Below are 19,624 nucleotides of genomic sequence, written 5' to 3'. Positions count from 1 at the left end.
TTTGGTTTTTTCGCATAACTTCAACAAGAAGGTCTCCAGAGGGCATCTTTTTGGCATTGTAGTCTTTTCCAACAATGTTTTCAATACACTTGGCAATCAAGAAGACTGACAGGTCGGTGATAGGTTTTTCGTCGGTCGAGTGTACAACAAGGTATTTGCTGAAAGCTGCCTGAGGTGGTTGGGTGCGGAGTGCTTCGGTGCGACCCCTTTTAGGAGGTCGATCAGGGTGTTTTGCGGGAGCTGAGAAGATAGCCATAGAAAATGGAGTCAATTCGGTGGCAAAGCCAGTCGCCCACCACCGAGCCCAACAAGGGAACGTGGCTTTGAAGCGCACGTTAACTGTACCTCGCCACTATAACCCTATGCTCGGGGTCTAGGGTGAAGCCTTCGCACAGGGTTAACCCTCGCCGCCTGGAGAAAAAACGGAGAAATAAGGAAGAGAAGATGACAGGACAGGGTTAGGAAAGACGATAGGAAAGCAAAAGAATGAAGAAGAGGACAGGAAAAGGCGACTGGCTGATTCCCCCCAGGTTGGGTCAGACTGGGCAGCAAGTATTGCTGCAAGGCCGGATGAACTATATACACGTCCACCATTTGCACGTAAAAGCAAACGCAGATGGAGCGTATGAGGCACAGCATACATGCAATGAAAGGCCGTCCACAGACTAGATGGAACATGCAAGATAGAGAACAGAAGCCGGCTTCAATGCTTCAAGTTCGCAATGTGTGTGCGTGGTCAAGCTGCTTGTGCGCGTGTTTTTATGCACCGAGATGCAGCATTTACCGTATTGTGTAAGTATCTGCTCATGCAAGCCATGGTGTGCGCTTCTACAAGTTATCTGTGCGCGCGTGTATCCGGGGTGCGCGATTTCACCGCCTGGTCAACTCATGGATTGAGTTCCTGATTGTGGTCTTCCGACACCTGTCACCTACGTGTAACCGTGCAGAAAAATGTCAAAGCCAAAGCGACAGTGCAAAGAGAAAACTTGCTCTGTCCCGCTGTGTAAAAGCGGTTACCGCTCGAACAAGGAGCGTGTTTCCTAGCCAGAACTTGTCATCTGCTGTATAGGCCATGGAAGATGCATTTACCACGTTTTTTAGCAAGAACAAGCTCCATGAGACGAGTTTGCTTGAATTTTCCAGTGAGCTGCAGACACTGTTGTTCCCTCAACTTGGCTGCCCAAAGCATGAAAAGGAAGTTTTATCTACTGTTGTAAGGTTTTTTGTTCTGTTGAGATTTCGGTTTTTTGTCAAGGGCCTCAACAATGAGCGCGAGGGTAAAAGGCGATGGCAAAAGTTTCTTAAAATGTGCCGCTGCCAGTAAATCTTGATCGACTGCGTGCGCTGCTGTTTGTGTAATTCTAGTCATGTGCCTGCGTTTGCTAAAAAAAGGTAACAAGTGTTGTGCGATCTATTTTCTGCGTTGTTCACATGAATGTATGAATAAATGAACATGTGTGTTCGAAACTTGAAGTTGTGCTCAACTTTATAAACGTTTTCTGGCCAGCAACAACGGCTGAATATGCCACCCCTAGCCGAGGGCTCAAAGCAAGCCATGAAACTTGCAGTCAGCTACCGTCATAATAGCTGCTGTCCGGAATAGATGAACCATACCCTCCTCACTAAACTTCTCAATAAAAGAGATTATGGCTGAACAAAAGCAAAAACGCACCAGCCCTCTTGCAGGTGTTGCGAAGGCTGCACAGCGCGGCCCGCACCCACCCAACGGCACCCACCCGCCTGACAGCGCTCCAAGCGGCGGCCGGCGGCATTCATCGCTCGCGGTGCGTCCGGGAAGTCCGCGGTCAGCACACTAGCCGGTATATTCTAGGCACTGTACCATAAGTGGAGTCCGCTCCGCACATAATGGCCCCGGCTATAGCGGACTATCCGCTACAACAGACTAAATTTTAGCTGAAAATTGTTCGACTGAATTTTAATAGCGGAATTCTGCAGTGCCGGCCCCTGGTACGCTTTTTTTTTTATTTTGGTGAGCAAACTAAAATGTCTGGGAACATTGCCGGTGTAGAACGGGTTGTTGGCGCAGCCAAGCTAGGGTGGCTAGATTGGGGAGGTGTGAAGAGCATGACGCCGCCAGCATTGCTCGACAAGGCCCCGGTGCGCGTTCCTGCCACTGGGGGCAAATTCGGCGCTTCCGTCTGGCTGTCAGTCTTTCTGCCTCGTAGGCCACAGCGGCGCCGTGTTAGGTAGCTCGTTTTGGTGTAGTACAGTTCAGTTTTTGCTGTGTTTTCTTAATAGCTTAAAGTAGGTGGTGTGAGCGACTGTTGCTAGCTAGCCCTTGACATGCTCTGAACAATGCCGTCAACGGCGAAGAAGAAAACGCAAAGGCGGTGTTTCGTGCCAGGTTGCGACGGCAGCTGCGAGTCGTGTGGACAAAAACTCACTCTTCCGCACGGCTGCCTGCGAAGATGAATTGATTGATTCATCTTCGCGCACTGTAGTGGAGGGCTCGATTAGTTTTGACCACCTGGGTGTCTTTAACGTGCACCGAAATCTCTCACACACGGGCGTTTTTGCTTTTCGCCTCCATCAGAAAAGCGGCCGCCGCGGCCGGGAATCGAACCCGCGACCTCGTGCTCAGCAGCGCAAGCGAAGATGAATTCGAGAAGTGGGCACATGCCATACCAAGGGCTGACAAGCGCTACAAGAGAATTCTGCGGTTTGCGAGATACATTTCGATGCAAGGTAGGTTCGGACGTGTTTAAGCTTTCCGGATAAGTTGACGCGTGTGCTCACCTGGAAGCTGGACGCGTGTTTGCTTCGTAAGTTGTAGCAGTTGCATTGTTAAGTCATTGCTTTAAATCTAGGAAGTTTTCTTATAACAGAGGCTATGTTGACTTTTTTAATACTTCTGCAGGTTCATCATGAAACACTTCGTGCACATCGTGGACGGAAAGGAAGTTACTCTCGACAAATTAAAGTCAAGAGGGTGAAACCCTGTGTTTCGTAAAAAAAAAAAAAAAACAAAATGTGATGCTTTGAAATCAGTGTGCTGTTTCAATAAATTTGTATCAAGCTGACACCGTTTCGAACTCTTAAAAAATTTCTCTGCATTTCTAATACGTTGAATTAACTTCTTCCCCACTTAAAGTACTGTTACAATCGCAAATATGTACTCGCCGCGGTGGTTCAGTGGCTAAGCCGTGGAGCTGCTGAGCACAAGGACGCGGGTTCGATTCCCGGGCGTGGTGGCCGCTTTTCTGATGGAGGCGAAAAGCAAAAACGCCCGTGTGTACGAGATCTCGGCGCACGCTAAAGATCCCCAGGTGGTCAAAATTAATCCAGAGCCCTCCACTACGGCGCGCCTCGTCGTCTGCCTTGCGTCGGTAGGTTAAACCCCCTACAATCAATCAATCAATCGGAAATATGCGGCTAATGTGCGCGACACATTCAAGGTTGTCCCCACGGGCTAGCTTGCGTGTGGCCGGTTCTACACGTTGTTCGTGGAATGAGGCCAGTGATTCACTCCAGTAAATTATGTAAGAATCTGCAATGCTAAAAAAAACACTCGTCAGCACTGGAATTCAAGGGGAAGAACTAAGTGCGACGAATCATTTTCCCGCCCGGCGGAATGCAGACGCCGCAAAACGCGACGGCGCCCCTGCCGGCAGCGCCACCGTGCGCCAGGAACGCGATTTGGCGCCAGCCTCTGGAGGCCGGTCTTCACACCTCCCCATTCTAGCCACCCTAGCCAAGCCAAGCCAATGCCAGTGGCCATTCTTTTTTTTTTTTTTTTTGTATTGCCAGTGGCATGAGCGGCAGGATAGCCGATTTCTCTCTCGGATAAATTAAGCCTAATTAAGGCTGTCGAACATGGAGAAAAACAGGCCTAAATTGCCAGAAGTACAAGCCGGTCTAAGCCGACCGTCCGCTCTACCGCCAAGAACAAGGCCGCTGCCAAAAAATGCGACTCTGGTGAGATTGAAGAACAGCGCTTTCGAGTATGCGCAGTGGTGCACCTGCAGGTCAGGTATGCCTTAGACACAGTTTTCTTTTCCGTAATAAAGAACTAGGTTGAGTGAAGTTTGGCATTCATTATTCCCACGCATGCATCGTTCCCATTCCATTCAATGAAAAAGGAGGAACCAACCCGACTAATATCATTAAAAATGTGGAGGCTGCCTTGGGGAACGTCAGGCAGCGATCCGATTTGTTTGACGAATGGTTTCGGGAAAACCTGCCTCCTCACTAAGGGTTTGAAAAGGGCCAGGCAAACTCTGATGGCCATGACTGATGTTTTATAGCTGGTTAATAATTGTGCCTAGTTATGTTCTCGCTGTATCTGCTCAGCTTAGCGTGTGCTTCTTTGCTGGTCGGCTGCACGCGCTAGGCCTTTTCCAAGTGCCAGTGCTAAGCGTTGAAAACAGCGTTAGGTGATTCTTTTCACCCCACATGAACGCTGTGCAGAGACGCTGCAGGCGTGTAGAAAGCATGAAATGTCTGCAGCACTTCTATGCAATAATGATCAAAGTTCCCACTTCACACTCATATACCTTCCCTGTTCAGATACTGCATACTTTGGGAGATTTTTGTTTTTCTGGATCAAGAGGGTTGATTGTAACGGGCGTAGACTGCACCTGCTCTTGTTCGGGCACCAACTTTTCAGAGGGAAAAACTGCACAAGCGAAATAAGAATTGGTAGCCAAAGAAATGCTTTTTTGGGGCAATTCTTCGCTTTCAGAGACCCATGTGCCCTCTTAATTAGGAATTACAGCGACTACACCCATGTTTTGAAAGAAGGAAGGGATATACAGAGAGGAAAGGTAAAAGGAATGCCGGCGTACATTGTTGGTCACCACCGGCGACGAAGGCGTGACGTCCGCAAACATCGCTGGCTGCGGCGGGTACGGGGCCTCGTCTTCCTGGCCGCCGACATCGAGGAGCTGTGACGCAGAGATTCAATAAATTTGAAAGGACATTAGAAAGACACTACGGAGTCACTGAAGTAGAGTCTGGCAGCAGAACGACACAAAAGGGTGGTGGGGGGGAGATCTACAAGAATTTCACTAAAGCGCTAACTAAGTTGGGCGAGTTGGTTACCGGCTAAGAAATTTTACATGTGGGAAAATCTGGAAAATAAAAATAAAAAAAAAGAGCCACAATTATGGGCCCAAAGCCTTTGTTGTTTACACTATGCCCATTTTCTAGGGTCAATGATGCAGACCCCAAACAGTGTAGCAAGCGCTGTCCCGCTTTTTCTGCAGCGAATACGAGACAGTTTGTTGCGATAGAAGTGTTCTTGCATATTGTGTGTTACGCTGGAATGTGGAATGTGTACGCATCGGTTCATGCGCGACAATCAAGGGATTGCTAGTAAGCGTATACATGTGGCTCGTTAAAGGGGTACTGACAGAAAATTTTGTAGGCGACATAGCTTCGGAGATAGATTGGTGTGAACACACATACATCCTCTGCAAAATATCACCGGCAAATACAGCCTAGAACATATTTTGAAATCAATTTTAAAGTGCGCGAAATGCAACTGAGCAGCTAGTGGAGGACCTCGGACAATCGACATTCCCTGGATGTTGAGTAAATAAACATCCAAACACGTGACAACTTTGTGCTGGCCACTTCCGCACTGCCGCCGTTTCTCGCCACACTGGGTGCAAAAACGGGCCAGGGACATGAAAAGCACACTGAGTGAGCCACACGGTCGCTGTGCCGGTGGCGACCATGGCAGCGAAGCGCTGTTAGCTCGAGCAATAACTTGTTACCGCTCCACAAAATGGGACTGAAGTCTTAAGGGGGGACGCGGCTTTCAACTTCGGAAAAATGACCAAATCATCGTTTTTTTGAAACCCACATATTTGGCTTCTATGTTTCCTATTCTGTGCGCCTGCAAAGTTTTTACGCTGAAAAGCGTCGCAAAGTGGCATAAAAAAATACTTTTGTCAGGCGCGGTGACAAACTATCAGCGCAAAAGGGCGAAAAAACGGCAATTTTCGGAGCGCTCTATCTCCGCAACGGTGCCACCGGGCGCGGCCATTTTGATATGGTTAGATCGGCCGAGCGATCGTCTTTCCGGTTCCGCTCGTCTCTTGTATCTTCGTTCATTCACAAACGCACAAACGGCAGAAAAGAAACGACGCACAAACGAAACTAGAAATAGATGCTGAAGCGCTATTGGTCCTCCGGTCTCCTGATTGGATGTCGCGGGCGCAACGCAAGATGGCGGCCGCCTGAGCTGCGTAGCGAGCGGATGGAGTTCATTTTCGCCGCTTCGCTCGGCCGAGTTTCTGTTCAATCTGTGGTATTCAACACGCACGTTATCGCGATGGGAATGCCAGAGATAACGAGCCAGATTACGGGAAGTTGTGTGGCTCGAAAGGCGGAGGTCATTGAACGCTTCGTGGTGCGCGTGACTCTACCGTCGCCAGACCTTGGAGGGTGACGCGGTGTGCGCGCTTGCGATAGCGGTTCGTGAAGTGAACTTTTAGTCGGATTTGCGATGTTTACACGCTTAGTTATTGCTGTGTTTTGACTGTGGGCTCGCTAGCCTTGAGAAAGAAACGGTCGACGCGTCAAACGCTGCGGCGCGCACGGCATAGCCGACGCGCATTGGAGCATCACATGACTGGGCAACCGGTTACGATTGAATGCCAGTAGTTGTAATTAATGCCTGCGACGTTAGATTTAATATTAAAAGTGACCTGACAAGCCATATCAGGGATAATCAAAGTACGATATGTCGCGGTAAGCGTGCGCTGCGATGCGCGCGAGTCATATCGCCTTTCTTGCGCTACGTTTTTTATTCCTGTGCACTTGTAATTTTCATGCAAACAGGTTTGAGTTAGTAATATAGGAATAAAAATATGCTCTCTGCGTTAAAAATGTACGTTACTGTGGCAGCATTTAACAGCGATTTTTTTAGGGAAATTATTGATACCATTGCTTAGGGCATACTGGCTGTGCTGCGAGAAATATTGGATGCCTTGAATGTCAAAAGTAGTAAAAAAATATGCTCTTGCATTGAAGTTGGGAGTTATGCAGAATACTCTACCAAGCTTCAAAGTAGCTCATTTTCATCCTTGTGGTATGCAAACTTTTGGCAATGAACACCTGCACGTATGAGTACTAAGTTGCTGTGCCAGGTAAGATAAAGCATAAAAAAAGCCAAAAATGTTCAAATTTAAGTAAAAAAAATGCTTAACTTGTTGCCATGGTGACAACACTGCAAAAGGAGGTTGTCCACTGCGATACAGCCAACCCGCTAACCTACTTTGCATTGAAAGCCCATTGAAACCCATCTTCCCCTCCGTTTGGTTTGCAAAGGGGGTATGTACTCTTCACGGAGGAGCTGAAAATGATGTTTTCTGGAAAGAGAAAGGCTGTAAAAGGCACTCCAATTTCAAGGCAAGGCCTTCCAGAAGCCCCATGTTCAAAAGGACATGAAAGGCTGCAACCGTGGCGACTTTTGATAAGTGAAACCTATGTTGCAACTTCGGAAGCCGTTTTCTCAAAACAGTTTTTTTTGCCACCTATGTCGCTTGTACCAGGGATTTCTTCGTGACCACTGGGTCTATTTTGATTCCGTTTCTTGCATTACATTCCTTGATGAACAGTTCAGGTCGTGACACTTTTGGTTTTCCAGATTTGTTTTTTGTGACTTTTTTATTCAAATAGTCGTTCACAGTCGACATGCCTGTTGCACATTAACCTCTAAAAAAATGAAAACTAAAAAATATTGTTTTGTAAAAAAAAAATTCTAAAACTGTCACGACCTCGCCCATTCATTTGGGAATGCAAAGCACTTCGAACAAGTTTTCTATCGTGTTTTATAAGTCGCTCAAGCTCGGTACAAGCGGAACAGAAAGAAAATTTAATAAATAAAAAAGTTATCAAAATATTATCTTGAAATTTTTATGGTGTTATCACAGAAGCATTTCCAGTTGCTGTGCCAATTTTCATCAAAATCCACTAAGAAATAAAAAAGTTGATTTTGAAAGCCACGTCCCCCCTTAAACAAGGCACCGCATACGAGAAAGGAATTCATGATGCGATGTCAAATTGCATTAAAAATCGTCATCTGCACCGCTTACGAGAGTGGCAATCGAATATCCGCCGCAGTGTCAAGCCTAACACATCTGTAGGCAGACCTGTAGGTAGACCGGCCGGCAGCTCCCAGCGCACGTCTCAACTCACTGTCTCGAGCGTCACGCGTCGTTCTCTAGTCACGACAGCAATTTGCACTCGTGGTGCCAGCATCACGCCCACGGTCACCTTTAAATTAAGTGGCTGACGAGATCAGTACGTAGGCGCATTAGCAGAAACTGTGGTCAACACAAAATCGACAGTGCTACAGCAGTTCTGCCCTGTGATATCCGTCCGACAGTCGCAGGGGCAACTTTGCTTATAACCAAATCCAGCCTTTCGCGGCACCTGCTGAAACCGAAACTGCGACTGGCCACATTAAAAACATCTTTAATTAAACAAACGTTGCGTGCTCAAGCAAATGAGGCTTGCACACATGATAAGGAGGTAATTAGCTACTCATCGCAACAAAAAAACCAAGATGCAAAATTTTTGTCAGTGCCCTTTCAAGAATTAAAATCGGTTTCAGTCAGCACGGGGCCTTCGTGTATCTTCCTTACTGTGCCCCATTTAGCGCGGGCAAGGTTACCGTCGCGAAAGGTACAAAGCTCCCCCATCAGCCCGCAGCTATGCCTTTACCTCAGCGTCGGGTAGCTCGGTGTAGGGCATCTTGTGCGGGCGCGGCTGTTCCTCAAGGTCGTGTGAGAACACGATGGCCATGTCCTGGGTGCGGTCGTTGGCCTGTCCAATGCGGAGACGGTGGACCTCCTTCCTCAGCAGCGGGAGGAACTTCGTGTAGACGCACTCCTGCACGAAGACCTGCACACCGCACGACTCGCCCTGCGTTCCGAAAAGTGAGGAGGGGTTGGGTGAGGGAATGGCTGACAGGGACTCTCTCTCTCTCTCTCTCTTCCCCCCCCTGTGTTCCTGGTAGAGGGCAGCCCAAATGGTTCAGAGTGGTCACTTCGATGCCCCGGGCTTTGTTCTTACCTGGCACAGCTGAGCCCCAAAGCACACCGCGACAACAAAAAGACGACACGCAAGAGTGCTACAGCCGAACCCCGCAATAACGAATCCGCCGGGGAAAGCCAAAACATTTGCTTTTGAGGGAATTTCGCTGCCACGAGAATGAAATGTGAACGGCTGAAAAATCGCTCGCAAACTGAAAATTTATTTCCGAAAGTGGGTTGCAACACTTTGCGAGCCTTACCTTGCAGTACGTTCAGAGCTCAGTTATTACACTACAAGAAGTGCTTCGTTGCTAGTGGTGCGCAGCTAAGAACGGCTGAATTGTGTCAAACGCATCCAACACACTCCACGAGTTCGCCTTCTCTGCACGGTTTTCTCCCTGGTCCTCCGCACCGAGTACAGTAAAATCTCGGTCATACGAATTTCACGGGGCTGTGCGAACTATTCGTATCATCTGAAATGCGTATCATCAAAACATACACAAAATGGGAGATAAGCAATTTTACTTGGGGGAGAAAAAATTTCTCATATCAGGGTAAGCAGATTTACTTGCGAGAGAAAAAAACTACCGATATCAGATTGCATTTTCTTTTCACCAAGATCGTCGATGATCGACTTCTGGAAGGCTTAAAATTGTTGGCCAGTGACTTCGTGAACGTTTTCACCCGCCACTACACGCCTTAGCACGTCGAGCGCCAGGTGCGTTTCAATTGTCGTGGGCCGCCCGCCGTGACTGGTGCAACAGTCGCTGTCGTCTTCATCATAGCTGCTCGTGTTGGGCTGTGCGGACATCTCTTTCGCAATGTCCTCCACGGTGCGCATACCCCATGTTGCGAGGCCGTCGTCGGCACTGACAAAGTCTTGCTCTGTGCACGCAGTAACCGCGCGCTCCAACAGTCGTCAATCTCAAGAGCTGGCTCTTGCGTCTGCTCTTCAGGTGGGCCGCCAAACCCGCACTTCACAAAGCAGTGAGCGATCGTGCTCGGCAAGACGCGATCCCAGCTCACTGCGATGAAGTGGATCGCAACTCGGATGGTGATGTTGAGCTCCAAATCTTTACGCTCCAGCTTTGCTAGGAGATGACACACCAAGAGGCTCTTGAAGTGATACTTCGATTCATTGATTCTGGGGTTTAACGCGCCGACGCAACGCAGGCGATGAGGGGCGCCGTAGTGGAGGGCTCCGGATTAATTTTGACCACCTGGGGATCTTATCGTGCGCCGAAATCTCGTACACACGGGCGTTTTTGCTTTTCGCATCCATCAGAAAAGCGGCCGCTGCGGCCGGGGATCGAACCCGAGACCTCGTGCTCAGCAGCGCAACGCCTTAGCCACTGAGCCACCGCGGCGGGTTTGAAGTGATGCTTCGCGTTCCGGATGACGCCTGCATCCAGCAGTTGTCGGTGGCTCGTCGTATTCGGGGACGAGAAGATGAGCTTAATGTTTTAGAGGGTGGCATGTTTCAAGTGGGTGGTGCGCTGATCCCCAATTAAACATTTTTGTTTTGGCAGCCAATTTTTTGGTCAAGGTAGGTCAAGAACTGTGCGAGCAAGGCGGATGTCCAATCCAGGCCTTGGGGTTGGCCTTGTAAATGCGAGGCAAAAAATGGCCGCCATTTTAAAGACGTGAGGCTAGAGGTACCAGCCAATAACTGTCAGCTGAATCTTTCGTGAACTGCCAGAATTGCGGCAAAACAAAACAGTAGTGCGCTGCTTACTTTTTTGGCCATCTTGGCATGCTTTGCCCTTAAAACAAACGCTCTTCTCAGGCTGCAAATTGTAGAACAGCCCGGCTTCATCCGCACGGATGACGTCACGTGGCTGGTATCCAGCGATGAGTGAAGGCAGCGTGGTCCCCGTCCAGTCGTTCACGACGGCCTCGTCCACATTTTTTTCCTTCACCACTCACAGACTTGTAGACGAGTCCATGCCTCGCCTAAACCTAACTTAAACTAACTCCTAAATCTAAGGAGTTAAACCTAAGCTAAACCTAAAGCTAAGGAGCTAAACCTAACTCCTTGGTGAGGTCGGTGCACATCTTTTTTGGGTTTCGATCCGCCTTGTCAAGAATGTTCACCTTCTCCTTAATTAAATGATAGGGGCTTTCGCTTTCGCGACATGTTTTGCAATGAATCAAAATGGCGCACAAGCGTCTGATCGTTGCACAAAGCTGAAGCAAATACAGTTTGACAACGGATAGACACAGAGGTGCCCTCAGCCCACGCAGGACAAGTCAGCGCACGGACTCAAGGACGCTCTCTACCTTCCTCTTCTCGGCGCACCGAGCATGGCCTGGTCCTCTTGACGAAGGGACCAGTGAGAAATCGCTCAGCCGCGTGACGTAGCCGGTTGGACTCAGCAAACATGGATCCCGCCCCGATACGCTTTCTCCACCGGCTCCTCGCGCAGCTCGCGCGCTTAGGTCACTTTGGACGGTTCGCAACCGGTGGCTCTTGGCGATGCAGCGGCGTGGCAACATGTTCATAACAGCCGGAGTTTTTAGTATTGTAAGCAATGCATTTCAGCCAGGGAATATTACGAATTCGTATCACACCGAAATTCGTATCAGCCGGGATTGTATCCAAGGGTTTTACTCTACATGCGGTCTCATGAAAAGATGTAACAAAAGGCTCTGCAGCCTTCACACTTTCACAGAAGACCTCTTATATTGTCCTGAAAAAGAATGTGTTGCTTTCTCAGCAGTGCATTCGCATGTTGTTGTGAAGCCAGCTTTAAAAGAATCCTGCAGCACTTGCCATCGACTACTTGGAATGTATTTTGCGGTAAAGACTATTGTCCCAGCAATCTCCTCCTGCATCAATTATGAAAATCTGTTCACTACCACCGAAACTACGCGCGATGAGAAATCGCGCATAATTGTTTCCTCTCAACTTGACCGCGGACAACGCGACGAAAGCTGCACGCTCTCTCCCGGAGAGGGGGGCGCCTCGCGGCGTTCTCTTCGGCTGCCTTTAAATAATCACAGGCCAAGGAGTTTTCTCCTTTTTCCGGTCTAGTGCCACAAAAAAGCAGGCAAGGCTGCCTGCTCGCAAGCGCGCACTCAGGCTGGTAGGACGTTTTTGAAGCAATAAATGTATGTTGTCTAGTTGTCTCATTGAAAGGGGAGTACTGAGTTCGTCATAAACTCCACACGCACTCAAAACACAAAAGAAACGTCAAAACTGTGCGTGCAGGTTCAGGCATAGAAGAGGTTGGTACACAGCACGGACGACGGCGGATCGTCACAGGAAATGCGAGAAATAAGCCGCGCAGTTGAGCAGTGACAGCCGATCGAACAGCCATGGCCCAAATGACGTCGTTTAGGCCATGCCAGGAGCGCATAATGAGGAGAATTAAATATAGCGCGGTTGGTTTTTCCACGTGTTTCATGGCGATTTGTGTGCTTACCGCTTCCCGTGCACGTGTAATGGCTGAGGTATTCCTGGCAGTGTAAGCTAAACGTCGCGCAGGTTTACTTGCACTGCACAAAGAGTGTTGCAGGGTCCCTTTAACGGCACTCAGTGTATAGCAGAGCAGTTTACCGATGTACCCGACGATTCCCAATCGGGGAGGTTCAGCAATTATTTCCTTCATCTCGGTGTTGGTGTTAGCGTAGGCCGCACGTCCTTAGACAATCTGCTTGTTCAAACGCGCAGTTCATTGAGCAGCACTGAGCAAACGCGCAGCTTACCTTGAGCATTCTCGTGCGAAGTTCACTTGGTTAATGAACACCAAAGCACTCTGACAGACTAGCTGGTCCGACATGGTGGAAATAAAATTGCGCTAAAAGGACAGGCCGAACAGAAGAAGGCACACCACAGAATTGCTGAATCTCTACGCTGTGTGGTGTGTCCTCTTCTGTTGGTCCTGTCCTTTTAGCGCCACTTTGTTTACACAATGAACAGCCTTCCCACCTTCCCGTTCCCCATCCACACCTTTCCGTTGCTGAGGGCGAAGCACTGGGCGATGGAGGCCGCGGCACCGTGCAGGTCGGCCCCCTCCAGGACGACGGCCAGCGGCCGGCCGACGCCCCAGTAGCCGGAGAAGGGCACCAGGGTGTCCGCCAGGGCGCGACGGAGCTCCCGGCACCGCTCCCTCTTGGCCACCACGTGCACGTGCGCGATGCCTTCCGCCCGCAGCAGATTCTCCGTGCCCTTGGTGGGGGCCACGAGGACGTTGATCAGCCCATTGGGCAACCTGTGAGGAGGGGAGGGTGTGGGAACTATGGTGCCATCATCCCTGCTGCACCAATGATGACATCATCGTCATCATTAAGGCCCATCTAAAACTCCTCCCGCACCAGGGGTGGTATTCTCGTAACTGTCCCTTTCGAAAACGTCCCTTTTGCGTCCCTTTCACCGTGACGTACTTCCGGTTAAGCAGTGGACCTTTTATTCAAATAACGCAACTGTTCTTGCAAACGCATTTTAAAGAAGTGAAACCGTATCAGAGTACCTTCTATGTGTTTATTGTTCCGTGAGCGAACTGCGATGAAAAATCGTGTGCTCCGAGTAGCCACGGCTCATAGCTCCGCCGTGCTTGCATGGCGTCACATCCGGGTGTTTGCTTTTAGCCAATCAGGGCTCGCTCAAAAGGGACACTTTTGAAAGGGACACAAAAGGGACAAAACACGGGAATACCGCCCCAGAACTTCTACAGGGGTAACAAAACATGGAGGTGCTTCAGAGCTACTCACAACTGTTCTGGACATGCTGTATGCACGTTTGCACAAAGAGAGAAAGGCACAGGGGAGAGCACACGACACAAGTTGCGGTCTTTGCACCATGTGCTCTCCTTTGCTGTGTCTTCGTCTTTTTGTACAAACGTGCATACAGCATGGAACACGAACTCGCCCATACCACACCCCCATTATGCTCTGGACAGGCAAGTAAGCGAGAGACCTCATCATGCGGGCTGCTCACTCGAGCTGCTTCATCTTTCTGCATGGTCACCACTAGAGCTCGCGATCTCCACAGTCACTTTTCTCTGCAGGGAGGTTTAAGATCAGTTTGTTTTCCACTTCCCTTGCAACCAGATTTCCTGCATAGCCTTTTCCTAGAGCCTGGATTCTGGCAAAGTGGCCAAGGCTCGCGTTCTGTTAAAGGGGGCCACAAAGACAAAACACAAGCTTGGTTCGTTGGAAATCGGGAGCCGTTCCCCTCCGTGAAGAAGCTGGACGACCAGCGAAGCTGTTTGAAACACAGTTCGCAGGCGTGGTTAGAGGAATGGACGGGCATTAGTTTTTCTCATCATCTGGTAAAGGCAATGATGACAGCTGTCGGATTACTAAAATCAAACTTGGCAGGTCTAGAGTTCTACCCTAGAAGACAGACATCGGGTTCTCCCTCGCCCTCCCTTAGAAAGCCTATGTACTGCAACATTTACAACTCCACTGTGCACTACCTATTAGTGGAAGGCAAGCGAAACTCGGCATAATGATAGGGTTGTCTTAGAGACCAATCATCACATATTTGTTGGGGGGCAGCTTTGATGGAACCAGAGTTACACAACCATTTTGTGCAGAGCAATCGCAATAAACGTGGCTTTGCCACAAGGCACTCTTACTCGAACACAGGACAAATGAATTGCCCCTTAGGTTATAAAGCTCTGCTTTAAAAGACTGCATTTTATTTTTATAACAAGGACACCACAAACTTCAAAGGAACAACAGAGATACATGAAGGGGGCACACGAGTCTTTGACCAAAAACTTTGTTTTTACAGTTGCAATGATAATTATTGCGGGGCGTATGCAGCTTTTCATTCTGAATCGTAGATATAAAAGTTGTTTTTGTGTAAAACGAATATAATCAAATTTATTTGAATTTTTAGATTTGATTTTTTGACAGCCTTTGCAAAAGAACTGCTGAAGGGAGGCAGCTGAGCAAGGTACCAGTGAACTGTGCCAAAATCAACGAGTGCAATAAGACTAACATCATCATTCCATCAGCTCTGTAGCAGAAGTTACGACCGTTTGAAGTTTGGGCCCGGAAGGTGGGAACCAGAAAAACCGGTTTTTCTGGTTCCGTCAGCCTCAAACGGGACATTTCAATTACCAGCCTCACAATCACCATGGCCTCCCTGAGGAGGCAGCCAGCATTCATGTGCACATATGTTTTATTAAAGGGGCCATGCAGACAAAACACAAATTTGGTTCATTCGAAAGATTGCCTCGTTAGAACCACGCTGACCCACCTATTAAAGTAAACTTCACTCAAATAAGCTACGTAATTAGAAAAAAAGGAAATGGCCATGCGACCCACTAGCTCATTTCCCACAACACAACCTATGATGTAATAAGCCCTGCTGTGCGATCAGCTGAAGCCCACAAAAAGCCCACAAAAGCAAACGCCAATTAGGCCCGGCTTATAAGCTTGCCTAATGAGCTATTTGCGCTGAAAGGTAGGGCACATTCTTTTTATAGCAGTAAGAATTGCTTCGTGAACAATTGAAGTTACAAACGAACACTTAAACACCAAAGCACTTTGCGCGGCACTTTGCCGGCTGACACCGCTACCACAGACGTTGGACGCACTGGACTTGTCTGAAACAACACCGACCAACTGACACAAGCAGCACTGTCGATTACGTGACCATGCTTGCCCAGTCATAGCTTAAGTTTCAGGACATGATTACTATGACTGTAATAAAAATACTGCAGTTGTAGAAGTCCGGCCAGAAGCACAGTGCAAACACTAGCACTTCAGCAGTAGTACAGCGGCATCTATGAAAGCGGGTGATAAACAAGATAGTCAAATGGCCGTGTGTGAGAAGGTAGCAGCCCTGGACGGCAGGCTATATTTAGTTTTAAGGTCCTGCTCCGGATACGTCATTGTCGACGCCCCAAAAACAGACGGTTTCGTTGGAGAATTGAAATTTTGACAGAAAATTTTTAATTTGTCAGTGAACAAAGCATCGTCTGCTGTTGGACAAGTGCTGGGGGCCCTGGAAAACATGAAATCTTTTGAATAAAACAAACTTGTATTTTGTCTTTATGGCCCCTTTAAGGGGGGACACTGCTCTTAAAAATTAAAGCAGCTTCGTTTAATTTTCAAGTAAACTCTGTGAAACTCGTCAGACTGGCACCTTTTCTCCCACTCATTTCAAATATGCCGCTCTTTTTTGAGTAACTCAATTAGTTACCAGGTATAGTAGAGATAATAAGTCATTTTTTGAGGAACAATAGACAGAACAGTGTTAGCCATAAAAGTGTATACTCGGTGACAACTTAAGAACGGCACCGGGAGTTGCCGCTGTGCCTTACCACCGTAGCCGGATGTTTCTCCGCGCGGTGCAAGTAGGGCGTTACTGGGAATATTTTGAACATGGCGTGAGCCGTTCCCGTGATTTTTTGGACTTAATATGCTTACAAACGACTCCAGTGACGACAAGCAAAGTGCGTGAGACAAGGCAGACGATATCAAGCATTCATAGCAAACCCCTTTCAAAACGCGTGCGCACTTACGTCACGGGTCCGGCGCTTTGGCGGAGTGATACACTACATGATTAAGTTGTAACCCAGTATAGTCCTTATATTTTCCAATGCTATGAACCCTGGTGAGTGCAATATGAGAAACAGTTTTTTGATGTACTGCTTGGAACTAATTTTACAGCTCATTAAAACTTTGGTGTTTGAAATAGGCACTCAAGATTGTTCCTTGCTGCTGGTGCCACCAAAATTTTAATGAGCTGTAAAATTAGTTCCAAGCAGTACATCAAAAAACTGTTTCTCTTACTGCACTCACCAGGGTTCGTAGCATTGGAAAATATATAGATTACACTTTTATGGGTAACACTGTTCTGTATATTGTTCCTCCACTAATGAAGAATCATCTCTAATTATCTTGGGAACTAATTGACCGACGCAAAAAATAGTGGCATATTTGAAACTAGTGGGAAAAAAGCAGCAAGACTCACAAATTTCACACAGTTTCCTTGAAAGTTAAACGAAGCTGTTTTAAGAGCAGTGTCCCCCCTTAACGGCGTCAGGAGTGCTCGGACTATTCATGGCCACAGTTCTTCAACGTACACCAGTTGCAAAACAATGCTTCAGAATGCAGGCCATGCGAGCACTGCTGCCTCATTGAAGCTGTGGGAATTGTGGAAACCCACGATCCTGACTCGGTACGTGGCAGTGTTCCGAGACACGCGCGACCCTTCGAGGACGACGTGGCTTGCGCTGGACTGCACAATATGATGGCAACATAAGGGGGTTCGTTTGCGTCTCGTGAGAGGGCGCCACCAGCGCACTTCGAAGCGGGGAGCTCAAGAGCTGCTTCGGTGGCGAGGCGGCTGCGGTCAGCCGCTCCGAGTGAGTACACGATGGCGTGCGGCGGCGGACCAACCCGGGACTTCCCTACCAGCTTGGACCGACCACCATCCACTGGTAGTGGCGGAGTCCGACGACTCCGCCCACTCGAGCAATGTGGGACCTGTCGATGACCCAGAAGACGGGAGTGCTGGGTTGGTTTTGGAAATAAACCCCCTTGGAGGCTGGCATCGGTTGCCTTTGTCTCTTGCCTGCCTCGATCCTTCACACACGGCAGCCGTGTGTGGAGGATCGTTTCAAGTCAGACATACCCAGAAAGCTGAGGAGCAAGTGCATTCGTGAGGTGCCAGGCGGACAAAAGCCTAGCTTTGCTAAACATGTATTTAACAAGACCACTTGAACCCTGCTTTGCAGATTAGAGAACACTAACCTACCGTAAATTCTGAAAGAACACCCAGCCAAAGTACAGAGACTTTCGGAACAATCGCTGAAAGGACCAATAATTGACTGCATCAAAACATGAAAAGATGTTTCACTTTTTTTTTGTTCACTCAGTGGCGCTACAACCATCAATTTTAGGAGGTGGGCAATCCTTGGGGTCTTTAGTAAATTGAATATTTCACCCCTAAAGGAAGAGGGGCGATGCTTCGGGGGAGGGTGTTCTCTGTGAACTTCAGGTGAAATTTCCTCATGTTTCCACAGTTTTTTTTTTCACTTACGGCAGTAGCCACTAGCACTTGGGTACTACTATTTCAACTGCAAATCGACGGATGTAAGGCTAGTCCTTTGGCCAGTGCTTGAGTCCCAGCACAGGGGACCAAACATGAACTTGTTTTTCATACACGAGGCCCACGGACCAGTTTTTGATACATGGGGCCAACAGGGAGTTTTCCAACTACTACTATACTGAGCAACTCTGAGAGCAAATCAAAGCGCCTCGTTACAAATCAAGCTGTTGGAACTTCTTCCTCTTCAACGCGATAGCAGACGACGCTGCATCATCATCAGTTTCATGTGACAAAGAAGCGGTGGCACACGCTCGTGCTTCACGCGCTCCAGTTCCATTAAAGCCCTCATTCTCATCAGACGTGCGCCCTCCGCTCTCTCTCGACGGCTTGGCAGCCGGTGGACCTCGAGGTCCATTACACAAGCCATCTGAACTCCATCTCACCCTCCCGAGCTGGCGATCTCGGCCAGGTGCAGAGGCACCAGGCAGAAGGGGGACTTGGCCAGGATCAGGATGGCGTTGCCCGTGGCCAGCACCTCACCCACACGCCAGGCAGACACGGGGCACGTGGCACTCGCATCCTCCACATACACGAGGACCACACCTGGGAGAAGGAATGGCAGAATCAGAAGTGAAGGCAGAGGGATCACACAAACGCCCAGCGAGAATGGAACTCTACGGCGGCCTCACTGAGAGGCATGCACTTGCTATGTCATGGGCAGCCGACAGGAACAACTGCTTACTCGAACCATAGAGTTTTCGTACCGATCTATACCACATTTGTACGATTCTAACGTGCACCTTCTTTCGCCAAAAGTAGCCATAAAATTTGTGTGCGTGTTACAATTGGGCTCAAAACCACAATCAGCTTTCAATTTTAATTTCAATGTTTCAATTTTTAATTTCAGCTTTCAATTTTTAATTTCAGTTGTAATGCTCGCAGGATGTGGTAAGCAAATTTATGACGCACAAGGGATTTCTAGTGCTACAGTTGCGTACGTGAAATAAAATGTCTCTGCCAGGTGCGTGGTGTCATGTCCTTTATTACATCAGCGTAGTAAGATGGACGTCAAATTAATTTTCGAGTTTTCATAAGCAAACTTACCCGCATGTTACAATCGGGCATACATTAGAATCGTACTAACGTTCACTGTGGCTGCAATCACGTGCCATCATGAGCCCCGCCACAGCAGCTAGAAGCGTTTGTCTCCGGCTTGGCTTGGCTTGGCTAGCCTCATGGTTTTTTGCTCTTGAAGCCGAAATCAACAGAAAAAAGTGACATTCTTGTACTTCTCATTCGGCTATTACGAAGCTTAAAAAAAAAAAAAAAAATTCCCTGACATATAAATCTTTTGGCGCACCATTATTTCCTTGATAAAACGACTTCAAATAATCTCTTCCGATATTATTATTATGAGTATTTCGAAAGCACAGCCAAGTTTTGAGCTTCTTTGCGAGCCATGCCAAGTGGCAATGGAACGCTTCTCTGCAATACGTCACAGCACGCCCGCTGAAGCGTGGCAACAGATTTCTCTCGAAGGTATGTTAGTGTGAAACTCTACAACTAAAACCTTCATACCAATGGACAGCTAAGCTGCGAGAATGGC

General features: G+C 48.4%; 1 protein-coding gene across 1 annotated transcript in view; it reads right to left on the bottom strand.

Annotated features, from left to right (window-relative positions):
• Nucleotides 1-19,624, bottom strand: part of LOC144141154 (aldehyde dehydrogenase family 16 member A1-like) — a 70,243-nt gene that overhangs the window by 37,314 nt on the left and 13,305 nt on the right. Inside the window, exons 4-7 of the mRNA XM_077672700.1 lie at nucleotides 18,462-18,621; nucleotides 12,958-13,219; nucleotides 8,695-8,895; nucleotides 4,806-4,904 (exon numbers count right to left, since the gene is read on the bottom strand). Coding sequence (XP_077528826.1) covers nucleotides 4,806-4,904; nucleotides 8,695-8,895; nucleotides 12,958-13,219; nucleotides 18,462-18,621 — 722 coding nt within the window. The remainder of the gene's footprint in view (nucleotides 1-4,805; nucleotides 4,905-8,694; nucleotides 8,896-12,957; nucleotides 13,220-18,461; nucleotides 18,622-19,624) is intronic.

This window comes from Haemaphysalis longicornis, unplaced genomic scaffold, assembly GCF_048455015.1.
Source record: "Haemaphysalis longicornis isolate Haplotype H1 unplaced genomic scaffold, Haemaphysalis longicornis Haplotype H1 scaffold_6, whole genome shotgun sequence".
NCBI lineage: Eukaryota > Metazoa > Arthropoda > Arachnida > Ixodida > Ixodidae > Haemaphysalis > Haemaphysalis longicornis.
Note: the sequence above shows the minus strand (reverse complement) of the source record. Positions and strands in the feature narration are given on the sequence as shown.